The 16,358-nt window shown below is 38.5% G+C and overlaps 1 protein-coding gene across 4 annotated transcripts in view; it reads right to left on the bottom strand.

Moving 5' to 3' along the window:
• The window catches only part of Dnajc7 (DnaJ heat shock protein family (Hsp40) member C7), a 35,617-nt gene that overhangs the window by 17,002 nt on the left and 2,257 nt on the right, over positions 1 to 16,358 (bottom strand). For 2 of the 4 annotated variants that reach the window (XM_013357061.3, XM_078042033.1), the window contains exons 2-6: positions 5,515 to 5,603; positions 4,894 to 4,977; positions 3,743 to 3,867; positions 3,270 to 3,383; positions 691 to 765 (exon numbers count right to left, since the gene is read on the bottom strand). In XM_013357061.3, the coding sequence (XP_013212515.1) occupies positions 691 to 765; positions 3,270 to 3,383; positions 3,743 to 3,867; positions 4,894 to 4,977; positions 5,515 to 5,603 (487 nt within the window). The remainder of the gene's footprint in view (positions 1 to 690; positions 766 to 3,269; positions 3,384 to 3,742; positions 3,868 to 4,893; positions 4,978 to 5,514; positions 5,604 to 16,358) is intronic. The other 2 variants (XM_005321863.5, XM_040268780.2) reach the window with 1 other exon arrangement.

The following is a 16,358-nucleotide window of genomic DNA, read 5'->3' as shown; positions in this document are numbered from 1 at the left end:
CTAAGCAACTAAGTGAGACCTTGTCTCAAAATAAGAAAGGGCTGGAGATGTGGCTCAGTGGTTAAATGCCCCTGGTTCAATCCCTGGTACAAAAAAAAAAAAAGGATTAACGAATCCAATATTTAATTCAGACTTTTTTTTCTTTATCAACCTGTACAGTTTTAGGATACTACCTTCTATCAACAACAGGGACAAACTCAAATTCACATTGCTTTTTTTTTTTTTTAGATGTTGATGAACCTTTATTTAATTCATTTATTTATATGTGGTGCTGAGAACCCAGTGCTTCATAATGCTAGGCAAGTGCTCTACTGCTGAGCCACAACCCCAGCCCCCTCACTTTGCTTTTTATCATAAAGCCAAATATAATTAAGAAAAAGAAAAAAAAAAAACAAAAAAAAAACAAGGTTTTTAGGAGGAAAAAAAAAAACAGGTCAAAAGCTAAATTCAAGTAATAATTTACTATTTCCAACACACTATTTCTCTTAATTATCACAGAGAAATGGCATTTCCTAGAGAGGTGGCGCTTGCCCTCTTGAAGATGTCCCTATAAAATATGCAAAAAAGGAAGGAGACAGCATGATTAGCTAGACAGAAAGGAACCAACAATATCAAACACATACACAAAACTAACACAGGACAGACACACACAGAGGGGAACGTTGTGAGAACGGGTAAATTGTACTTTACCTTCCGAAAATCTCGCTTCTCAAAATCCATTTCTGCTATTTTTTCATATTCCATGACTGCATTAGCATTCTTGAACTACACCAGAAAATAATAAGTTTTAATGAAGTTGCAGATATAACAATCACAAAAATCAACAAGGCCTTGATGAATCTATTCTTTGAAGGAAAAAAAAAATCAGTCCCTAGCACCACAAAAAAAGGGAAAATCAGAATCTGAGATTTTTCAGAAATCAAGGTGGTAAAGACAGAGCCAAACATTCTTTAACAGAAAAGCTGAAGCCTGCATTTCACCCTCAGGCTGGGGATACAGATCAGTGTCTATATAGTGCCTGTCCAGCACCAATTTTGAGTCTAAGACTAAAAAAAAAAAAGCCCAAAAATAAATAATGAAGAAAAACAATTTAACAAAACAAAAATCTCAATTTAAACTTTAAGGCAGGAATACAAGAGTCATGCTTTGACATATACAAAATAAAGGTAATGTATTGCCAGGAACTAAGCAGAAAATTTAGATTACCAATGAAATGTATCCAAGGGTAAACTGAATAAACACGGAGATGGAACTAAGACATGTTTTATTTATTTTTAACTTCTGGTGCTGGAGACTGAACCCAGATTTACACTGAGTTTCATCCCCAGGCCTTTTAATTTTCTTCTTCTTCTTTTTTTTTTTTAATATTTATTTATTTATTTTTAGTTTTCGGTGGACACAACATCTTTGCTTGTATGTGGTGCTGAGGATCGAACCCAGGCCGCACGCATGTCAGGCGAGCGCGCTACCGATTGAGCCACATCCCCAGCCCCAGGCCTTTTAATTTTGAGACAGGTTCTTACTAAGTTGCTGAGGCTGGCCTCAAACTTGCTCTTCTCCTGCCTACTGCCTCCTGAGTTGCTGGTATTACAGGTGTGCACCACTACAATAAACAGTGTTGTTTTTACTTTTTTGGCAGTCCTAGGCCTCAAATGTGCTAGGCCAGAGTTCTATCACTGAGCTACATCCCTCCCCCATTCAGAATTTACTCAAATTCTTGTGTGTGTGTGTGGGGGGGGGGGGGGTACTGAGGATTAAACACAGGACCCTGTTTATGCTAGGCAAGTGTTCTATGACTTAGTTACAGCCCTTTTATATTTTTATTTTCACACAGGGTCTTGCTAATTTGCCCAGGTTGATGTCAGACTTGCAATCGTCCTGCCTTAGTTTCCCGAGTAGTTGAGATGACAGGCATGCACCACCATAACTGGCTCACTCAAACTCTTTAACTTCAGCTGGGGACAATGGTGCATGCCTGTAATCCCAGCAACTCAGGAGGCTAAAACAGGAGAATCTCAGGTTCCAGAATCTCAGCAATTTAGCAAAAGCCTGTCTCAATTTAAAAAATAAAAAGGGGTTGGTCTGGGATTGTGGCTCCGCGCATAGAGTGCTCGCCTAGCATGGGCAGGACGGGGTTCGATCCTCAGCACCGCATAAAAATAAAAAAATTAAAAAATGCATTTTGTTGTGTCCATCTATGCCAAAAAATAAAAATATTTAAAAAATGAATGGAGCTCAGTGGTAAAGTGCTCCTGGATTAGATCCCCAGTACGAAAAACAAAACAAAAGAAAACTAAAACTTTTGAGTGATTGCATGCACAAGGCTCCAGGTTCAATCCCCAGCACCACAAACACAAAAAATTAACCTCATTCAAATCAGTTGCTTAAAGCTTCTATCTATTCTCTCAGATATCTCAGGAAACCCTTCAATTTTTAGACTTTTAAAAAATGTAAATCAGGCTGGGGTTGTGGCTCAGTGGTAGAGCGCCTGCATAGCATGTGCAAGGCCCTGGGTTCGATCCTCTGTACCACATAAAAATAAATAAATAAATAAAGATATTTTAAAAAATGTAAATCATATTCAGAACCCATTTTATACATAAGAAAGCCGGGGATCAGAGAGACTAAAATCATCCCCAAGTGTGGCTAATGGAAGAAGGAGTACTAGATCTCACTTCTGACTTTTATTTTATTTTTTAAATTATTTTTTGATTTTTTATTCATATATGACAGTGAAATGCATTACAATTCTTACTACACATATACAGCACAACTTTTCATATTTCTGGTTGTACACAAAGTATATTCACACCAATTCGTGTCTTCATATATGTTCTTTGGATAATAATGTCTATCACATTCCACCATCATTTCTAAACCCATGCCCCCTCCCTTCCCCTCCCATCCCTCTGCCCTAACTAGAGTTTGTCTATTCCTCCTATGCTCCCTTCTCCCCAACCCACTATGAATACGCCTCCTTATATCAGAGAAAACATTTGGCATTTGTTTTTTTGGGATTGGCTAACGTCACTTATCATTCTCTTCTCTAACTCTACCTGCAAATGCCATGATTTTATTCTCTTTTATTGCTGAGAAATATTCCATTGTGTATATATGCCACATTTTTTTTTAATCCATTCATTTATTGAAGGGCATCTAGGTTGGTTCCAGTTTAGCTATTGTGAATTGTGCTGCTCAGTTCTGACTTTTAAGTCACTATTTCTTCCAATCACACCACGTTGTTTGATACTAATAGATTCAACTCTTACCTCTTGTTGTGCCTGAGCATTTTTGTGATCCAGTTCTAGGGCTCTCTGGAAACTACGACATGCTGCCATGGCATTCCCTAGGGAGAGGTGGCACTTGCCTTCTCGTAGATGACCCTATAGTAAGATACACAAAGAAGGAAGGAAAGGAGCTTGATTAGCTAGACAAAAAGAAACCAACAGCAATACCACCCACACAAAACCAACAAAGGATAAAAACAATAGAGCAATGGTTGTTAATCTAGGCAATGTGCCTCAGGGGATATTCATGGCTGTTAGAATATCCCCTGAGGTAGATTGCCTAGATTAACAACTGAGGAGAGGGAATGCTATTGATACTTAGTAGTTAAAAGCCAGAGATGCACAGGGTAGTCCTCACAACAAAAAATTATCTAATCCCAAATGACAACAGTGTCAAGAAAGAGAAATCCTCAACTGTAGCTACTCAACCTTCCCCCTAGAGCCACATTACATACCCGGACAAAACTGTCATCCAACCTCACTGACTGTTGTGCATCTCCAAGAGCTTCCCGGAACCTTCCAAGCATCATCAACGTGGCTGCTCGATTACCATAATAGCTAGCATTTTTAGGACACATATCTATAGGAAAGGTAAAAGAACACAAAAAGTTCAATACAGGTCACTGATTTGAAAACTTAGGGGCATCTCTCTCAGAACTATGTCAAGAATCAAACTATAAGAATGCTGAAGGGGACTGAGGATATAGCTCAGTAGCACAGCGTTAGCCCAGCATTTGTGAATGAGACTCTGGGTTCTATCTCCAGCACATGCTTGTGTATACAAACACACAGACAGAATGTTGACAAACTCTAAAAGGCCACAGGTAAATTCTTAACTATCTGTGCAAATGGACAGCAGCAACCATCTTTAAAAGAAAACAAGATACAACTTTAGAGACTGGAAGTATAGATAGGTCAGTATAGATAGGTCAGAATAGAACACATGTTTAGCATCAGAGAGGCCCTAGGTTCAATAACCAGCATCAAAACCAAATCAAAGGCCAGGCGCATAGCTGTATACCTGTAATCCCAGCAGCTAGGGAGGCTGAGACAGGAGGATCTGAGTTCAAAGCCAGCCTCATCAACTTAGAGAGGCCCTAACAACTCAGCGAAACCCTGGGGATGTGGCTCAGTGGTTAAGCGCCCCTGGGTTCCATCTCTGGTAACAACAAAACAAAAGAGAAACCAAACCAACCCAACCAAAAAAAAAAAAAAAAAAAGAAGAAAATAAGCTATGATTTTTCTTTTTTTTGCAGTACTGGGGCCTGAACCCAGGGCACTCTACTACTGAACCACATTCCCGGTCCTTTTTTTTTTTTTTTTTTTGAGATGGAGTCTTACTAAGTTGCTGAGGCTGGCCTTGAACCCATGATCCTCTTTGACTCAGCATCCAGAGTTGCTGGGGGTTCCAAGTGTACACCACCCATGCCAGCTAAATTATGGTCTTAAAGTGCACTGGCGGAGCTCATCGCCTAGCAAGCAATACCAATGAGGTATTAAAATGAATTTGATTTTTCTGAATTGAGATGGGGAGCACGTGAGCAAGTAAGATGAGGAAAATGCCAACATGGGGGCTGGGGTTGTGGCTCAGCAGTGGAGTGCTCACCTAGCACACGCGAGGCCCTGGGTTTGATCCTCAGCATCACATAAAAATAAATGAATGAAGTGAAGGTGTGGTATCCATCTACAACTAAAAAATAAATATTTAAAAAAAAAAAAAAGAAAGAAAAGAAAATGCCAACATGGAATTAAAATATGCTGGCAAATTGGGGTTGGGGTGTGGTTCAGTGATAGTGCTTGCCTAGCATGTATGAGGCACTGGGTTCAATTCTCAGCACCACATATAAACAAATAAAGGTTCATCAATAACTAATAAAAATTTTTAAAAATATGCTGGCAAATTAGGTATAGAGATGAGATAATCCACAAAGGCAATTTTGTAAGATAGTAAGTGAATGGGCAATGATTTGTTGCATTTGGGTGGCTATCTTTTTGCTATAGCATTCAGAATTTCAGGATTTAGCAAACTTTAATTTGCCAAAGAAAGAACTACTCACCTTCAGTTTTAAAATGTTATCCATCAGGAGATCATTAAGCCTGAAGGAGTTCACACAGTAACAGATATCAGCCCACTAAGCAAATGGTTACTTCATAAGGAGAAACTACTGAGAAGAGTATTTGGCAAGTTAATATTTTCTAGAATAGCTACCAGCCAGATCCTTCTTACCTATGGCTTTTGTATAATAGTTATAAGCTTCATTGTAATCTTTCTTGGCATAGTATGCATTTCCTTGTTCCTTGAAGCACTCTGCTTCCCTGAAAAGGAGAAACAATTACATTATTACACCTCAGGAATGATCTGTTTATCTCATAGGAGCAATCTTTGGTCTACAGCCCCTGGCACATTCAGTTGGAAGTTTATAAATTTGTTCAATAGGATGATGGACCAAAAGAAGAAGGTGCTAATAAAAGCATCTAAGTTCTTCAAATGCTATTTTCTGTCATGTAGAGACATTCAAACTAAATTAAGAAAACTCTTTTCACATTGCCTGCCTTAACTTTTCACTGTTCCAGCCTATTATCATTCTCTCACAGGGCAGGCAAATTTAGACATTCCCTCCCAGCAACTGAAATGTTTTACAAAAATGTGGTGCTGGGACTTGAACTCAGGTTCTTGCACACTCTTCTACTGAGCTACACCCCCAGTCAACAACTGAATTTTTAGATTCATTTATTTTCCAGGGTTATCACAACAGCTTGCTCTCTTGCAAAATTCCAGAAAAAGCAATTATGGGTAATTTCAATGGTCAACTGACTGTGAAATGGGCCACATCCCTTAAGAGTTTTAATGATTTAGTCTCCTGAAAAGTGGCTCATGCATTTGTCCCTGGAAGGACGAGCAGAGGAAAAGCAAAAGGGTTAAAAGCATAGCATACTGGGGTTTAAGATGGGACAGAGTTGAATGACAGCAAGAGTCTTAGAACTTGGATGACAGGGACATGTAAGGTACAGGTTGCCAGTACCAGGCTATAAGGAGTACTCATCTATTGGTGTTCCCTTTGCCCATCATGTACATCTATGTGGGTATTTACTCCTCCCTTTTGTCTTCCATCCAATAACTAGGTACAAATCAGACATGACAAACAAGTACTTTAAAAGAGCAACAAATTAGTAACCTCTATCAAAGATACTCAAAATTATTCTACTGCCCAACTTCAGTGACAAAGATAATTCTTTGCTGAAATGACTAATGCAACATAATTAAATATCTGAACATTTTGTTATAAGGATGAATCTTCCCATCGTCTTTACATGCAAAAAGGACAAAAGTTCAGGGTTGCCTGGAGTGGCGACAATAACCAATGTTTTTTATTTATTTATTTATTTATTTAGTTGTGGGTGGACACAATACCTTTATTTTATTTTTATGTGGTGCTGAGGATCGAACCCAGTGCCTCACACATGCTAGGCAAGCGCTCTACCACTGAGCCACAACCCCAGCCCAATAACCAATGTTTTTAACAGTAATGATTATATAGAGATTACAGCTTGCATCTATGGACACAGGTATTGGAAAGATTTGTGATTTATTTGCTTATGTATTTTAAATTACAAATTGGCAAAGCCACACTCTTTTTATTCAGGCAAATCTCCCTTTCCATTCTTCTCCATCACTGTCCTGGTAAGTCCTACTAACACGAAAAGGCTGCTAGAAGAAAGGAGGAAAAGAAAAAAAAAGGTGTAACTTACAAATGCTGATAGATTTGAAATGTAATAGATATAAATTTGTTGAGTAATCTGATTATATCAATTGTCACAATGCTATAAAAAAAAGCCATGGGTTATTAAAAGTCCTGAAGGACACCCCCTACAATTGAAAGACTTAAAGCAATACCCGAAATCTTTCTATATGCTGTACAAGTTCCTATAAATCTAACTTAGAAAAGTATTATAAAAACTACAAGCAGTCAAGAGATTTGAAAGGCCTCCCAAAACTGGATTTCAGAAGTTGAGTGAAATCACTGTGAAGAAATGGAATAGTATATTCCAAAGCAGACACTGACCTAAGGTGTATCTAAGTGGCTAAGAATATAAAAATCCTTGAGGAAAACCCAAAGGCACTTAGGCATGGAAGCAGATATTGTATCAGCAGTATAAAGCTTGTTAAGTCACAAATTAAGTAAGATTTAGAGCTTGTGAAAAATTTTTTCTGAAAAGTTCTCTCGTGGAGGCAAGTGCAGTACTGGCTTTCAGTAAAAATGCAAATAATGATTTATATGGAAATTATAAAACTAGTCAGGTGAGTTTCGTTTTTCAGAAGAAATTAAGGTTTGGAGGCTAAATAACTTGCCCAAGGTCAGGATGTGACCCTCATTTGTCACATTCTAAAGTTTGTGCACTTTGTACTATGTTAAGCTTTCTAAAGTTTACTTCATCTTATTGATAAATACTATGTTAAGCTTTCTAAAGTTTACTTTGTCTTATTGATAAATACTTTAAAAATTAATCTGTACTACTCAAAATAAAGCATGAAGAATAAAAACAAATTTCTTTAAATTAAGACACAAAATAGCTCCTACATATAAAAATCCAAACCCAGAACTTAAATTTGGATTTAAGTAAGCTGACATTCCTAACATTGGTCATAGAGGGAGAAGGGTTCCTTTCTCTTTAAGATGCAAGACCTAGTGAACTGGATTTTGCCTCCCCCAAGAAATGCATTTCATTTTAGTAAATGGTGAGTAGATTCCATTCTAGAGCAAACAAAGCAAGTAATGTAGAGTCAGCCCACAGCAAAAAGAACAAGAAGAATTGTGTTGTGACAAGTTACCATGTTTTTAACCTCACATTGCACAGCATCAGGCCAGAATTAGCTATTCCCACACAACTGCCTCATGAAAAGGACTTATTTTCATAGAAACGTGGCTGATTAACAGCTGCCCAAACAATGGGCACTTAGTACTTTTAGACTGAACGCTTATTTTTTGCCTCCAGGTCCAATGCCCAAAGTAGAGTCCCTCCTTCATTTTGAACCTCCCCACCAAATACACAACAAGCTTTAACCAAGGGGCCTGACCCTGCGAGACCAGCTGAGGAAAGAGTGGATCTTTGGAATCCAGCATGGCAGCAGCAAGAACTGAACCAGGCTGTATCAGGAACAATTCCAGGGTCAAATCCATTCAAGTCCTGCCCTGGGAGTCTGAGGAAAGGCTGAAGCTTATTCAAGCTGCCCTTACAGCAAAGTGACTGAAGGCTGAGGTGTCAAAGGCGTGGGACTGGAAAAGAAGGAGAAGAGCTAGTTAACAATGAAGTGAGGGCAACCTGGCGGGTGGCATCTCACTCCACTTATTGCCAGGGTCAGTTCATTTGATAACAAAGTGAGGTTATAACATGTTCCTACTGAAACATGTTAGTACTGAGAAAGGAAAGATTAGGGTTAACTGAGTTCACCTGTACTAACTAAAAAGATTTTTCAAAGGACTAAATTCAGCTATATATTATTATTATCCACGGCTACAAAAAGTCAGACTAACCCTCAAAATATAATATCACAGCAAAATACAGACTTGGCCATAACTGTCCTGATGGTGCTATTAACAACTACAATATTATCTGTTGTGCTTTTTAAATTTCAAGTGTTTCCAATGGAGACTTTCAAAAGGCCTTTTGAGGTGGTTATGGCAATAATTTTACCTATCCTCCTCCAACAGAGGCAGGCAGCACTAGTGAGGTACCTAAGGTAGCTGCATAGGTTTCCTAACTCCTGAATTACTGTTGCACGAGGCCCCAGGTTTGATCCCTAGCACTGTGGGGTAAGGAGAAGGGGAAGCAAAGTACGTATTTATTTATGGGGTACTACTTATGGCATTTTCAATACACATACATGGTGTGTAATTATCAAATAAGGGTGATTAGCATATCCACCACCATAGACATTTATCATTTCTTTGGAGACCCATTTTTTCCCAAAAATCCTGTTAGTATCAAGATTTTTAGATTAAAACTGATTTATTCAGTCCCCGACCCATCCTTGAGTCTACTCTAAGCAGAGTAACTACTACAGCTCTGATGCACCAAAAATGCTGGGAATGATTATATCTCTACTACTTTAATTACCTGCAACAAATTCTGTGAAAACAACTACTGAAAGGTTTTCAAAATAATCTGTCCTTGCCAGGCATGGTGATGCACGCCTGCAATCCCAGAAGCTCAGGAGGCTAAAGCAGAAGAATCACAAGTTGGAAACCAGTCTCAGCAACTTAGCAAGACCCTGTCTCAAAAAAAGCGGGTGTGTGTGTGTGTGTGTGTGCTGAGGATATGACTCAGTGGTTAAATGCCCCTGGGTTCAATCCCCAGTACTCTCCCTCTCCCAAAATCTGTCTTGTGTGCACACATGATGGGAGGGTTGCCTGTAACAAGATCAACTCTGAAGAGCCTGGCCTTCCCTCTGACAGATATAGGTAAGAATATATTCCACTCTTGATCTGCCTTGCTATTTTATTTTTTGTACTGGGGATTAAACCCAGGGGGCACTTTACCACTGAGCTACATTCCCAGCCATTCTTATTTTTTGAGACAGGTCTTGCTAAGTTGCTTAAGTTCTCACTAAGTTGCTGAGTCTGACCTCAAACGTGTGCTCCTCCTGCCTCAGCCTCCTCAAGTCACTCAAATGACAGGTATGTGCCACTGTGACCAGTCTGCTTTGCTATTTTAAAATGTATATCTTTATTTTTCAGAAACAACCCCACAACTCAGAAAACTGCAGCTTTGAAAATCCACTCTTCTATATTACATGTTTATTAAAGTCTGTACATCATATAAGCATTCTCTCCTGATTTAGCATTCATTCACTGCTGACTCTAATTACTTCGACAATACTGCCAAGGGAATCATTTGGTATCACACAGGTCTTAGCAGGGCTCAGGATCATGTGATCAAATCAGACAACTTGGGCTTATGATCACTAGCCAACTTTGCACATTTACAGCTCAGTTAAATTAAAAACACATTAAAATACCATCATAGTCACTGCAATGCCCCAAATTAGAAGTCCTATAAAAATTGCTATTTCTCTCTCAACGTACTTCCATGTTGAACACTCATGCAAGATCTCTGCCTAACTTTTTAGCAATTAAAGAGGTATTAAAAAAATTTAATCAGGGCTGGGGATGTGGCTCAAGCAGTAGCGCGCTCGTCTGGCATGAGTGAGGCCCGGGTTCGATCCTCAGCACCACATACCAACAAAGATGGTGTGTCCGCTGAGAACTAAAAAATAAAGATTAAAAAAAAAAAATTAATCAACCTCTGCTAATACCAGATTCACTGGGAGGTGAATTTAAAATGTCATTAACATGGCTGGGTTCTCTGGATTTACTTGACACATCACATATCTATATACTATTTAAAAAGGGATGAATCTCTACATCAGTTGTACAGTATCATTTTTAAGATTTATTCCTTGGACTGGGGTTGTGGCTCAGTGGTAGAGCGCTTACCTAGCATGCATGAGGCACTGGGTTTAATCCCCAGCACCACATTTAAAAAAAAAAAAAAAAAACCTAACACTAAATAAAGGTATTTAAAAGAGGGGCTGGAGTTGTGGCTCAGAGGTAGAGTGCTTGCCTCATATGTGAGGGCTGGGGATGTGACTCCAGCGGTAGCGCGCTCTCACCTGGCATGTGCAGGGTGCTGGGTTTGATCCTCAGCACCACATAAAAATAAAAAATAAAAATGTTGTGTCCACCTAAAACTAAAAACTAAATATTTTAAAAATTTTTAAATAAATAAATAAGTGAAATAGAGGTTTAAAAAATGAATAAACAATCTTTTAAAAAAAGGTATTAAAAGAAAAAAAAGATTTATTCCAGAAGGAGAGGGTAGAAGGGAGAAAAAAGATTAATTCCATTCTATTGCACTAAAAATAAAGACTAGCATGATTTCATTAGTCTGCAACATTTGTAAGCTAGGAAATGCTAATTTTTTTTTCTTTTTTCTTTCTTCTTCTTGAGACAGGGTCTCCCTGCATTGCCCAGGCTGGCCTTGAACTTCTGATCCTCCTGCTTTGGCCTCCCAAGTCCTGGAACTGCAGGCATGCATCACTGTGCCCAACTTAATTACATTTTTGTACAACTATATATGTGTGTGTGTGTGTGTGTGTGTGTGTGTGTGTGTGTGTGTGTGTGTACATATACATACACAACACACATATACATACACAACACTATTTGACTAGAATTATATTTTTAAATATAAAAGTTAAGCTATTTCAATAGCATTAATAATGATTTAAATCAAAACATTACAGCAGCTTGAATAAGTTAGAATTTGGTTTGTTTCAGTTTTTTCATTTTCCTCAGATATTCTAGTATTCCTGGAGTGAAAGAGAAATCCATTTTTGTTAAAATTAAAAAGTTTTCTTTTGTTTAGAGTAGAGGAGTGTTCAGGGGCTTCTGATTTTGGAAAATATTTTACTGATAGGAAGAACCTTAGAAAAAAATATCTTTCCTTTTTTTCCCTTCAGGCTATTAACAATAATACTGTCAATGAGTCAAATATTCTTTAGACATTCCTATTGTATTTATTATTTCCAAAATGTCACCCTACTCTATAACTGTGGCGTCCCATTACTTTTATTCAGTCAAAATCACTAGATGCCAGTTGATCTAGAAATGCCCTCCGCCTTTCAGAATTTGTGGGATCTTAGCCAGTCTCAAGAGTAGAAATTCTTTCCTTCTTCCCACAGGGGACCTCTTGTCCCCAAAGGCATGTCACAGGGCCTGTTTCATGTTGTACTCTCTATGACCTTCATGAGATAATTAAAGTAAGTACAAGGAGCCCAGGAGCCTAACTTTTATTCTATCTTACCAAAAACAAGCTATTCTACTTCTTTCTTTCTTTTTTAAAACATTCTAACCTAAATGTGAAATTTCATATAAGTGGAAGCTATGTATCTTTATAATTTCACAAATATTGGAAAACTTGCAGAGTACTATATGTTGGATTTTTCTTAACTGTTCAGAGAAAACAGAGGTTCGGCTCTATACAGCTTCTACCTGTTAGTAAAATCAGTTGCTATCCAACTTTCTTTACCCAATTTCCTTTGGGACAGCTTTTGTTTTCACTTTAAAGCACAAGAGAGAGAAAGCAGAAGACAAATATGAAAAAAATTCCTTAACATATCAGTTTAAATTGTTCTCTGGACATTCAGGGAGAAGCCTCAAGAAGAACGAACAAAGCCAGAAAGGGCCCTAGAAGCTTGAAGAAGAGTCACAGATTAGTCTATGTAAGGCAGGAGCACTCTCTACTGCTCAAGCAGGGAAGGACACCAGGTAGCCTGAGGGAGCTATGTCTTATTCAGTAAAGAAGAAGCAACCATCCAAACCAGTCCTGTCAGAAATTCCATCACTGCAGGCAGAAGGATATTCACGCAGAAAATGGTACCTCATTCGTGAGTTTTAAACTTAACACTAGGTGTTTTTTTTCCCCTCAGTACTAGAGATTGAACACAGGGATGCTCTAACGCTGAGCTTCATTCCCCACTCTTTTTATTTTGAAGTAAAAAAGTTAAAAACAAACAAACTAAACAAAAAAACACAAGAAATGAAACAGTCTGTTTCCTGATTTTTTTTGGAGGGAAGGGGGTATAGAGATAGCAACCGGAGGTAAAGTCTGGACTATTCACTGGTATTCTACTTCTCAAAGTTCTTTTTGGTCCTTAGTTCAACAGGTGATTAAAAGAGCAAACTGACCAATAAGGAACACTCAAAACACCAAAACAGAGAGTCCTGCTCGCCCCTTCACTTTCCCCATAAAAGTAATACTAGAATCCCAGCAGAAGACTAACTGCTTATATGATAATCTGTCACCCACTCCAATAAACTGAAAGTCACCTGCCAACAGAATATCAGTCTCAGAGTAGGACCAGGAAAGTCATATATTCCTCCTCACTTTACCATTCCATTCATCCTCCTGCCAATTATGGAATAAAACATAGGAACAGCCATTTTTATCCGTTGAGGAAAGAAAAAAATTGTCACTCTAATAAAAACGAATGGCCTACTGGAATAACCACACTTTGAATCCTGCTCTTACTACTGAAATTTACACAATTTAAAAAAATACCTGGAACGACCTCTAAGTAACTTCCACATCACAGCACTGGAGAAAGGGGAACAAACATTAGTGGATTCTCAGAGGGACTTTGCATCAAGCCAAAAGGCACCTAGATAGTCGCTGACCATTGTCCTCCAGTCTTCTAAAGTCCTAGTGACAGTAAAAGTCCTAAAGACAGCAAAGTCAAGTGCCCAGTACTCGGCTTTTAAAAAACTTTGAAAACACTAGCTTCAATGACTAAACTAATCCCCAATTGGATGGAATGTACAGTAAGGCTGGGCTTTAAGCCAATCAGAATTATGTTCAGTTGGGAATATACTTGGCACTACAGCAACTGCCATTCACTTGACCCAACATTTTCTTATTAATTGCTCACTTTTCTTGACATTGGTTAATATGAGAACATGAACTTCAGCAATAAGAAAAAGAGACCTTCTGTAGTGTACCTTTGCTCCAGTTATGATTATTTAATAATTTTGCCACTTGATAGTATCAGGGTTTAATTAATTTGCTGTGTCCAGGATTCTGTATTCCTAGGTTTATCCCTTCTTTAACCATGACTCATTTCTCCCATCTCTTCATCTCTGATCCACACTTAGTGTACCAAAATGAAAATGAAGTGTTTCTCACTGGTTTAGGTTCCAGGTCGAAGATAAATCCTATTCTACTTATGAGCTTACTGAAATATCAGAATGAGAAAATTCCTTAACATATCAGCTTAAATTGTTCCAGTTTAAATTGCTGCCTGCCCTGGAACTTCAAGAGAAGGTTAGGTGAGCTGGGGTTGTGGCTCAGTGGTAGAGTGCTTGCCTAGCATGTGTGAGGCACTGGGTTCAATTCTCGGCACCACATATAAATAAGTAAAATAAAGATCCATTAACAACTAAAAAAAAAAAAATTAAAAAAAAAGAGAAGGTTAGGGAAACAAATTCCTGAGAATGTCAAACAGGGTAAGAAAGAAAAGGGAGATGCATTCCCAGAAGCTCTCCAGTTACAAAGGCCACAAACTCCAAAATGCTCTAAGAATTTGCAGTAAAACATAGCAACAACAGCAATACTGGAGATATAGATTCAGAGTTCAGTTCTTCCCACCAACAACAGTATGAATAAAGAAATAAAAGGTACATTCTTAATCCACAAAGGGTTCACAACACCTCAATACGAAGAAAGAACCTAGTAAGAGTTGCTCATGCCTGAGTCCATCAGGAAAACAGAGTAGTTAAGAATATCATCTGAAGGAAACAGGTCCTGGCGCTTAAGTCTACAGCTCCCTTTTTAGAATTCACTGTCCAGTCACATCAAGACAAACACAGAAGTGTTTTCTCTTGGATGAACAGTTTGAAATCCTTCAATGAACCATAGTAAAAACAACCTACAGGGGGCTGGGGATGTGGCTCAAGCGGTAGCGCGCTCACCTGGCATGCATGCGGCCCGGGTTCGATCCTCAGCACCACATACAAACAAAGATGTTGTGTCCGCCAAGAACTAAAATTAAAAAAAAAAAAAAAAAAGACAACCTACAGAGATCAAGCTGCTTCCAAGCCTAGGAGCTGACTGACTGGAGAGCCTTAACTTAAGGCAGGTATTAGATAAAATGGTTCAGCAACTTCCCAGGAAATTCTAAGGCCTTACATTAGTTCAAATGTAAAACCTTTTCAATTTCACCCTAAAAAATATGTTCTGGTGGGCAAAGAGAAACAATATTGATGCATAGAACCACCCCCCATTCTGCTTCCTGATCTTCATGTGAGCTGGTTCCATACTCATCCACCCTGCCTTACCTTGAGCCATGAGGAATGAAGCTTGCTCTCTATGGATTGAGACCTCTAAAACTGTGAGTCCTCAAATAAACTTTTCTTCTCCTATTATTAAAAAAAAAAAAAAAAAAAAAAAAAGAACCCCGATCTTTGATCTTTGGTAGTAGTGCTAACTACTATGTTTTTTACTTTAACCTCTTGACTGCCATGGAGGAAAGTAAACTTTATCGGAGTGACAAGCAAAAAAAAAAAAAAGAAAGAAAGAAAGAAAAACCAACTAAACAACAACAACAAAAAAACACTGAAATCCTTTTCTCTGATGAGACACTAAAGCTAAGGAAATAAACATGTGGTCACTTAAAATGCTGGAATCATGAGGAACAGTATCTTAAAATCTCCTCTCATCTTGCCCCCTGTGGGAATGTGACAATTTAGCAGCAGGAGAAAGATGCACTGGAGCCAAAAAGTAAGGAAGAAAGTACCCCTTGCTGGTCCTCACAAAAACAACCATGGGACCCATCAACTGTTATATCCCTAAGTGAACCAGTAGGACTGTAACAAGAGAGACAAGAACATGGCCAAGTAACTCTAGCCAAGCCAGACAGTAAAAGGGCATTTGTAAGGGATGTCCCTCTCCTTGTCCTTTAGTACGGCTGCGCAGGATTCCAGGCATATGGAAAATGTAAAACCACCTCCCCAAAAAACTTCTAAATCTTTACTCTAATTTTAGAATGCGTAAATCATACATAAACAAGGCTTTTTTTTTTTTTTAATACTAACAGGTCTTAATGTTTACCCTTCTAAGAATGTCTGAGCTTTCTTAGCAGAAACTGGTGCTAGAAGATATGACTGCGTTTGAGATCACAGCAGAAGAAGGAAAAGTAAATCAGATTTTGCTAAATGGAAATAACACAACAGGGCTGGGGATGTGGCTCAAGCGGTAGCGCGCTCGCCTGGCATGCGCGTGGCCCGGGTTCGATACTCAGCACCACATTTAAAAAAACAAAGATGTTGTATCCACCGATCACTAAAAAATAAATATATTAAAATTCTTTCTCTCTCTCTCTCTGTCCCTCTCTCACTCTCTCTTTAAAAAAAAAAAAGAAAGAAAGAAAGAAATAACACAACAATGCTGGTTCCTGGAGAAGGACCTGAAGCATGACTGGGTTTTCTTGACTTATGCCAGATTCCATTTTGTTTC

This window comes from Ictidomys tridecemlineatus, chromosome 3 (assembly GCF_052094955.1).
Source record: "Ictidomys tridecemlineatus isolate mIctTri1 chromosome 3, mIctTri1.hap1, whole genome shotgun sequence".
Taxonomy (NCBI): domain Eukaryota; kingdom Metazoa; phylum Chordata; class Mammalia; order Rodentia; family Sciuridae; genus Ictidomys; species Ictidomys tridecemlineatus.
Note: the sequence above shows the minus strand (reverse complement) of the source record. Positions and strands in the feature narration are given on the sequence as shown.